General features: G+C 41.1%; 1 protein-coding gene across 1 annotated transcript; it reads right to left on the reverse strand.

Annotated features, from left to right (window-relative positions):
- Window positions 1-5270: 5270 nt before the first annotated feature.
- On the reverse strand, window positions 5271-8738 carry LOC124678899. Its single transcript, XM_047214756.1, has 4 exons — window positions 8576-8738; window positions 6146-6233; window positions 5865-6063; window positions 5271-5480 (listed from the first exon to the last, which is right to left on the reverse strand). Exons 1-4 carry the CDS (start codon window positions 8662-8664, stop codon window positions 5362-5364), a joined length of 495 nt encoding a protein of 164 aa, XP_047070712.1. The 5' UTR covers window positions 8665-8738; the 3' UTR covers window positions 5271-5361.
- Window positions 8739-9116: the final 378 nt, after the last annotated feature.

The raw sequence follows: 9116 nt of genomic DNA on the forward strand, positions 1-9116 counted from the left end.
AAATAAAAGGCAGAATCTGTCAAAACAGAACAGTCCGTAAAGACGAATTTTACTGAGGCACCAGACTTGCTCAAATGAAAATTCCCAAATTGAATGAAAGTTGCGTACATATCTGAGGAACACGCACGTAAATTGGCAGATTTTTCTGAGCTACCTACAGAGAGGAAGATCGAAATTCGTGACAGCAAGAAATCTGTTTCTGCGCAGTAATCCAAATCTAGTATTGACTTTACTATCAAAGACTTTACTACAACAATGCAATAAAATAAAGATAAGGAGAGGTTGCTACAGTAGTAACAACTTCCAAGACTCAAATATAAAACAAAATTGCTGTAGTAAAATAAACACATGGGTTATCTCCCAAGAAGTGCTTTCTTTATAGCCATTAAGATGGGCTCAGCAGTTTTAATGATGCAATCGCAAGAAATAAGAGTTGAAGCAAAAGAGAGCATCAAGAAGCAAATTCAAAACAAATTTAAGCCTAACATGCTTCCTATGCATAGCAATCTTGTAAATAAACAAATTCATGAAGCATGATGCAACAAGCATAGAAAGATAAAACAAGTATAACTTCAAGATTCTCAACATAAAGAGGGGAAACTTGATATTATTAAGATGCATATAACCATATTTCCCTCTCTCATAATAACTTTCAGTGGCATCATGAACAAATTCAACAATGTAACTATCACATAAAGCATTCTTATCATGAGTCTCATGCATAAAATTATTACTACTCCCAACATAAGCATAGCCATTCTTATTAATTGTAGTGGGAGCAAATTCAACAAAGTAGCTATCATTATTATTCTCATCATCAAATATAGGAGGCATAGTATAATCATAATAAGCTTTATCCTCCATAGTAGGCGGCACCAAAAGACCACTATCATTATAATCATCATATATGGGAGGCATATCATAATCAACATAAACTTTCTCCTCAATACCCGGAGGGCTAAAGAGATCATTTTCATCAAAACCGACCTCCCCAAGCTTAGAATTTTTCATATCATTAGCAACAATGGTGTTCAAAGCGTTCATACTAATATCATTGCTACTAGCATGCAAATAAGGTTCCATAGGTTTTTTAATTTTCGCATTAAACCATTCATGTCCTGACTCAGGAAATAGTGTTAAAAGCTCGCAGATGTTTTCCATTATGCCTTACTAGTGTTTAACAAGAAACAAAAAGATGCAATTGCAGGATCTAAAGGAAATAGCTTCGAGATCACACACAACGGCAACAGAAAAGTACTTTACCTGGGACCAGAGTATGAGTGCCTTTTACCTTTCCTCCCCGGCAACGGCGCCAGAAAAGTGCTTGATGTCTACGGGTGCTTCTATTCTTGTAGACAGTGTTGGGCCTCCAAGAGCAGAGGTTTGTAGACAGCAGCAAGTTTCTCTTAAGTGGATCACCCAAGGTTTATCGAACTCAGGGAGGAAGAGGTCAAAGATATCCCTCTCAAGCAACCCTGCAATCACGATACAAGAAGTCTCTTGTGTCCCCAACACACCTAATACACTTGTCAGATGTATAGGTGCACTAGTTCGGCGAAGAGATAGTGAAATACAAGTAATATGGATGTATATGAGTGGTAATAGCAATCTGAATAAAATATGGCAGCGAGTAAACATGCAACGTAACGGTAAATAAACGGAGTTTCGATGCTTAGAAACAAGGCCTAGGGATCATACTTTCACTAGTGGACACTCTCAACTTTGATCACATAATAAAACCACTCTACACTCTTTTGTTGGATGATGAACACCACTAATTGCGTAGGGCTACAAGAGCACCTCAATGCCGGAGTTAACAAGCTCCACAACATTCGATGTTCATATTTAAATAACCTTAGAGTGCATGATAGATCATTGCAATTACACAAAGTACTAACATAGCATGCACACTGTCACCATCACACTATGAAGGAGGAATAGATCACATCAATACTATCATAGCAATAATTAACTTCATAATCTACAAGAGATTACAATCATAACCTACGCCAAGTACTACATGATGCACACACTCGTCACCATTACACCATGGAGGAGGAATAGACTACTTTAATAACATCACTAGAGTAACACATAGATGAATAGTGATACAAAACTCATATGAATCTCAATCATGTAAGGCAGCTCATGAGATCATTGTATTGAAGTACATAGGAGAGAGATTAACCACATAGCTACCGGTACAGCCCTTAGCCTCGATGGAGAACTACTCCCTCCTCATGGGAGACAGCAGCGTTGATGAAGATGGCGGTGGTGTCGATGGAGAAGCCTTCCGGGGCACTTCCCCGTCCCGGCGGCGTGCCGGAACAGAGACTCCTGTCCCCCAGATCTTGGCTTCGCGATGGCGGCGGCTCTGGAAGGTTTCTCGTACCGTGGCTTTTTTCGTATCGAGGTTTTAGGTCGAGGAGGCTTGAATAGGCGAAGAGGCGGAGTCGGAGGGCTGAAGAGGGCATGACACAATAGGGGGCGCGGCCCAGGCCCTGGTCGCGCCACCCTATCATCTGGTGGGCCTTTGACTCTCCTCTGGCGGCTCTCGGGTGTTCTGGAAGCTCCGTGGAATTCTAAGATGCTGAGCGTTGATTTCGTCCGATTCCGAGAATATTTCCTTACTAGGATTTCTGAAACTAAAAACAGCAGAAAACAGCAACTGACCCTTCGGCATCTCGTCAATAGGTTAGTTCCGGAAAACGCATAAATATGACATATAATGTGTATAAAACATGTGAGTATCATCGTAAAAGTAGCATGGAACATAAGAAATTATAGATACGTTTGAGACGTATCACATTCCCACCATTTTTGTGAGTCTGTCCTCGCCTTTATCATATGGTAGATTGTTCCGAACAATTCTCCCATAGATAGGGTAGTAAGTTTGTCCTCCACTTTATCATATATATAGGTAGATTGTTCTGGACAAAAACTGTCCCCAATACCATATAGATAGATTCTTCCACATAATCTCTTACTAACCATCCGTTGATATGCGAAAGGAAGAAGATCCACATGACTTCCCCACAGACATTATAGATATCATGGTTAGTATGCAATATACGGTGCAAAATCACTCGACAGCATTGGTTATTAGTCCTATGTGAATATAAACCCAACTGCAAAGGAACATCCACCATCATCTTAGACCATGGTTCGATCGCCCACCATATAGTCATATTCATAATTGTATAAGTAATGGTGTTTTTCAATGCAAGAATGATACGAATATTAATTTGCAAGTATTTGCTATAAACTAATCAATGTCATGAGCAAGCTTTGAACTTGCATGCGAACTGCAAGGTAATGCAGTTCGATGCTTCGTGCTGACTCGAGACCTCGAATTCTGAAAAGACAGCATCATTGTTTCATAAAACAATTTTAAAGATCCAGTTGATGGTATTATGCATACTAATGTCATGCATTAGCTTCTTTGTGTGTTTTACCTTTGTTGTGATTTTGTTGGGTACTTTAATAATCAAATACCATTATTGGTATTTAATAATGTTTTCTTGAATTTTTGATTCAACTAAATATTATTTCTTCGATTTAAAAATGATTAGCTCCTCTACGGATGGCAAAAGGTTGAAAAAACAGTGGCTCTAGGGCCAACCTCCTCTGGCTAGGGGTGTTGTGGGGTTCCGCAAGCAACGGGGAACAATGGTGGTAGTAGAACCGTTGTGGAGATGTGAGAGGGATAGGAATCTGGGTGGGAAGAGAGAGGGTGTGTGGGGAAGATGGTTGTTCCTGCTGATTGTCGAGCTAGGGTGGACAAGAGGGAGACGCAAATAGACGCTCACACTGCCCATTTTACCGCAAACCCGGTCAAAAAAATTAGAGCGGTGGCGAGAGCCAGACAACGCTCCGTGCCTTGTCAGTAATTGAGGAAAGATGTTCTCTTAAAGAATAAAGATGCACCATAAGTATTTTTGTGCTGGCACGTCTTGAAATGCTGTGTTACCCGACCATTAGCTATAGTACTACTACTAGTGACAGAGATTTTTGGCTCCTGGGTGCCGATGCTCATGCTGTTTTTGAAAAATTAAAAATCACATTTATGAGTTTTAAAAAAATTAGAAAAAATTCTTGGTGTAGCCAATGATTTATCCCACAAAGGTGCAAAGTTTCAATTTAAAATATTTTGTATTTTTGGCTACACAAAAATAACAAAACACGTGGATCTGGGTATGCATATTTCAAATCTTCAAATTTTAACGTATTTTGTCTTTTTTGTGTAGCCTACAATATTTAAATTTTCATATTAAAATTTTACAGGCTGGTAGCTTACGTAATTTACTATGTGCAGATTTATTTTCAAAAAAGTTTTAAAAAATGTGTATGATTTATTTTTGCAAACAGCAGGGAACACTGGTGAGCTAAAGACACTTTCCGTACTGCTAGGAACTAATAGGCTCCTTTGAATTAATGAACGGAAAATTAGATTAGTTTTACTATGAGGTCATATCATAAGTGCTTTTGAAAGAAAGAAAATGCAAGTTAAAACGAGTATCAGCGAACGAAAATAAGTACTATCATTTTGTGGTCAGATTGAGAGAATGGCATATTCCTGCATACTGTAAGAAAGCAAAAAAAGAAGAAGCCCGAAGCCAACCACTCCTTCTCGCCGTCTCGCTTTAACCCTCCCCTTCCCATTTCCTCTCCCTTCCACTGCTCGGTTGTCCCCATCTTCCACCCCAGGACAAGAAGAAGATGCCGCCGGCGAGCCTTCCAAGGATGGACTGCCACTTCACCTGGCTGGGAAATCCCGTGAACGGCTTCGACGTGCTCCCGCCACCAACACGGCAGCCAGTCAATGGTAACTAGCGTAAACTAATCTGATCGTTTCAACGTTGAAAACATGTGTTTTTTTCTGTTACGAATAAAAAGTTGTGTTTTTTTTTTTGTTTTGCATTCCACTGATCTTGACATCTCTTCGATTCAAGTTCTACTAGCGCTTCTCTCGGCACCGGAACGTGTCTTTTTATTCTATTCTCAACGGGGTTACCAAGAATCCCAAGTCCTTTTAATTTATATTGTTTCCTCTTTTGGCGATTCAATTTTTTTAGGTGAACTCCATCCACCTAGTTTTTTTCGTTAGCAAAAAAATTCTAGCGAATTTCCGCATTTTTTTCTCTAGAGATTCATAAAGAACTTCGGTGCTAATTTACGCGGCTGCTCTCGTCGCCGTCCCGCCGCCGTCGTGTCATCGGGTCAACCGGCCGAGGCAGGTGGTGCGACCTGCGAGCGACCCACCCCCTTTGGGCCTTTACGCCAGGTGCTCTTTGAGTTGCCCCTCCCATACTGGGCCTCCACAGGCCTGTTGCATTAATTTGCGGTAAACACCAAATCAGCTCAGTTTCCACCAGCATCAGGATGCAGACCCTGACTACCATGGTGTCTTCCAGTGGCAGGATGAAAGATCCGACTTGGGCAAATGCTGCAACCACGAACGGGTGCCGTTGCTGGATCAGCTACAAGAAAGAAGCCAACGTTAAAATCTCCTGTATATTTTAAATTTGTGCCAAACGAAACATATAAACATAGTCGCCAAAGACCTGATAATGCAACCATATCTGCATTTATTTCACACGTACAGAAGACATATAAATGAAGCAAAAGAGCAAAACTCATGATAATTAAGTTAACCAACTTTATATTGGTCACTAACAGGCCTAACTAGAGCACATTTTCTACATACACAACCAAATGGGAAACACAGCATTCTGTTTTAGGTTATCTCCGTAGGAAAGCTAACAGAACCCACGATTACAATGAACAGATCATAACTGGCAGTCCTTGGCAGCAACAAATGAAAGAAATAAGATAGCATATAGAGCTCTTGTAAATTAACACACCTGGGTCCATCTTGATGCAGGACACACATGAAATTTTCTTTTCATTTGCACCCACCCTCAGTTCAGCAAAGAAGTATTTCGGAACAAGGTCAACACAAGTGGTAGCCCCTTTGAGTTTGGCAAGGAAGTTAGCATGCCTCCACACACCATCAAAGAAGAAAGTAACACTGTCCACTGCTTTAACCAGTTCATGCTTATCCTGCAAACATATTCACTAACTTAAGTGGGTACTACTCAGATGGCACATACATGAATAAATTCGGAAATTTTTAAGAACAAACCTCGTTCAATCGGTTGTAGTGTTCCAGAGCTGCTTTTGCACATGCAGGGTTCTGCCATGATGAACCATAGTCATATGTAACTTCTTCACTGCAAGGACAAGAGACAATATAATTATAAGCATCATGTGCCTAGATATCTATCTTCCATTAAATCATTATTAAAACAATCAAAAAAACCGTGGAGATAATGAGTACAAGACAAGATTTATCAACTGTGGAAATTTACGAGCTAAACTCTACATGTATAACAAGAATGAGTAATTCGGACTCAGGACGTGGGAGGTTCATCCGGCAGACTGACACCATGCATAATACAACCGGTTGATCTTACCATATACTGGAAGACCCAATACTACGTATAAATGGGCACGTACCACAGGCAAATAATTACATTACATCAGTTCCCAACAGAAAACGAGCAACTCAGGCTGAGGTTGAATTGTAGCCGTAAATGATCTGAACTGGCCACATTAATCTATGGAATCTAGCTACTTTTTCTTCTTTATTTGAATCAGATACTTTTTCTCTCTATTTGAATCAGATACTACTTTTTCTTCTCTATTTGAATCAGATACATTAGCTTAATTACTAGGTTGAACCGATTGTATGTGTCAGCTACTGTCTCAGAGAAATAAACAACATGACACTAAATAAACATAGAACATATAAACCACTCCTGAGTAGACCAAACATTGATGATTAGAGATTGAAACTTATTTTGGGATAATAGAGTACATACAACTCATATTAGGTTAATAAAAAAGATATTATTCATGAAATTTACAATAATAAAAATAATTGGACAGTACTAATTTGGCTTCCATCAACTCTGTTTAAGGTCCATTAATAGTAATTCTGAATATATGCAATATAGAAATCTGTCGAATATTCCTGTGGCATTCAATAACAGAAGTGTTTAATAAAAAGATTGGAGTGATGAGTATCCGTGGTAGCATCTAAGGCATAATAATGCCCTAATCAGAAAATCAGCCTGCAACGAGGCCACTCATGAGGCAGTTGGAGGATGAGAACACACATTTCAGGTACGAGCCATCAGTTCTTATATTCAAGACTGAATTTTTTTCACAAAATTATTTTTCAATGATCGATAATAACATAATGAAAAGGGGTGGAAGAGGCAAACTTGAAAATTAGTACAGGACTATGGTTTTGCACAAGAACAAAGGGTCGAGGATCTCAGACTGCTATGCCATGGGTCATCTATTGCCATCGAACATGGTCCTCAGTCCTCACCGACAACCTAATGCGGTTTCTAAATTTTACCAAAACAAAATCATGTTTTCTCAAGACATACTTTGTTATAACATTTGTTTATATTTGAAAATTCGAAGACAAAGTAGTATCTAATTAATTCAACTAAAGATGACCATGGAGGCAAATTACTGATTGAAAGAATCATATAAAATGTAAAAAGATGTACTAAACCTAACCACACAAATGTGCAGGCCATCCAGCTAATTCAATAAATAAGAACGGACTAAGACCAAGCGGTAAAGAGAAAAATTCCTGGGATTTGCTACGTGAGACTGTCATCGCTCAAGGGAAACCTGTATTCTTTGGATCCCAGGAGCTGTTACTTGTTCTGCTCATTACTAGCAAGAGACTACTCAAATACCACATGACTCTTAACTCTTAAGTCCAAACACCAAACAAGATCACAGGGGGCACATTAACCTGGCCAGTAGCAACTTAAGTTGGGGATGAAAGACTACCTCAGCCAGTCAATGGAACAGTTTCACATGCATACCCTGGCTGGTCATGTGTCTGAGTACCTTACGATATTTTGGCTATGGCCGAAACTTTGGCCCTTGTTTGGATGTTTGCCTATCTTTTGGGATGGCAATGGCTCATTACCAACTCTAGTTCAATTTTTTAGCCATTTGGTCAGGCTTAAAGACGTTTGAGCTAGGATAAACTTAGAACTTGAATTATTTCGGAATGGAGAGAGTATTTAACACGGATGTGCTCCGAACATCTCATGGAAAATAAACCAACTTTGCCATGCCAAACATACTTCAGTCTTACATTTTAATCTCTCAAGTCTTTGATGTTGCCTTACAGAGCACAACACCAAGAAGCAGCTAAGTAACAATTGAAGTGTAGGAAAATAACAGGAAACCGCATTGTCATACTGACATATCGGTGCCCAGGCCAGCTTTAATCGTTACCAAGTGGTTAGCTGCCGAAGAGAACGTAGTGTGGCCATTCTACAATTCAACGGAGCAGGAGGGGTAGGGTTGCCATTGATAATCAAGAGCAGCGAAGTAGACAAGAGGTTTAAATGTGGATGATGATATCAATTCCAACTCTACCATTTGATGAACGAACTGATTCCGTCAACGCATATTAAAAGAAAAAGAAAAAACTGGAGTGGAGTGGGGAATAAATTGATGCGAGTTGGCTGCTTACCCTTTCCTGTACACCGGGAGGCCCGGTTTTTCGGTATTGGGGACGAAGACCTTGCGGTTGCGGAGAGTGTAGGCGCGAGACAAGTTCATGGTTTCAACGGTGAGAGTTGGCGATGTCAGCGGCGTCACAGGTTCGAGCTTGCGCCCGCAAGGGGCAGCGTGAGGCGCCTCCGCGGGGCTGGGGCTGGGGCTGGGCTTCGAAGCCCGATCCTCCCGCCCAGCCGGAGCCGGAGCCTCCGCCGCCGCGTCGCGCTTGCCCCGTCCCCCGGGAGCCGCCTCCTCAGGATTGGGCTTGGCATCACGAGACTCCCGCCCGCGCGGAGCAGTCGCCGCCCCGCCACGCTTGCTCCGTTTGGCCGGAGGCGCCCAGTTAGGCTTGGAGTGCGCCGGACGCTTGACTGACCGGGATTCCTTGACAGATGGCTTGGAAAGGAGGCCGGTCATCTTCTCTCAAGGGTTCCGGTGGGTGTTGCGAAGAAGACGAGAAGAAAGGGGAAAGAGAAAAGATGAGGAAGTTCCGGTTTCACCGACCCGTTGGAACG

The sequence above is a fragment of the Lolium rigidum genome, chromosome 7 (genome assembly GCF_022539505.1).
Source record: "Lolium rigidum isolate FL_2022 chromosome 7, APGP_CSIRO_Lrig_0.1, whole genome shotgun sequence".
NCBI classification, from domain to species: domain Eukaryota; kingdom Viridiplantae; phylum Streptophyta; class Magnoliopsida; order Poales; family Poaceae; genus Lolium; species Lolium rigidum.

What these genes read in the sequence shown, in the direction of transcription:
- LOC124678899 (XM_047214756.1), bottom strand. Translation starts at nt 8,664, where the DNA reads ATGAACTTGTCTCGCGCCTACACTCTCCGCAACCGCAAGGTCTTCGTC. An exon ending in ACTACAACCGATTGAACGAG is followed by an intron (nt 6,064 to 6,145) that starts GTTTGTTCTTAA and finishes ATATGTTTGCAG; the next exon opens with GATAAGCATGAACTGGTTAA. An exon ending in CTGCATCAAGATGGACCCAG is followed by an intron (nt 5,481 to 5,864) that starts GTGTGTTAATTT and finishes TCTTTCTTGTAG; the next exon opens with CTGATCCAGCAACGGCACCC.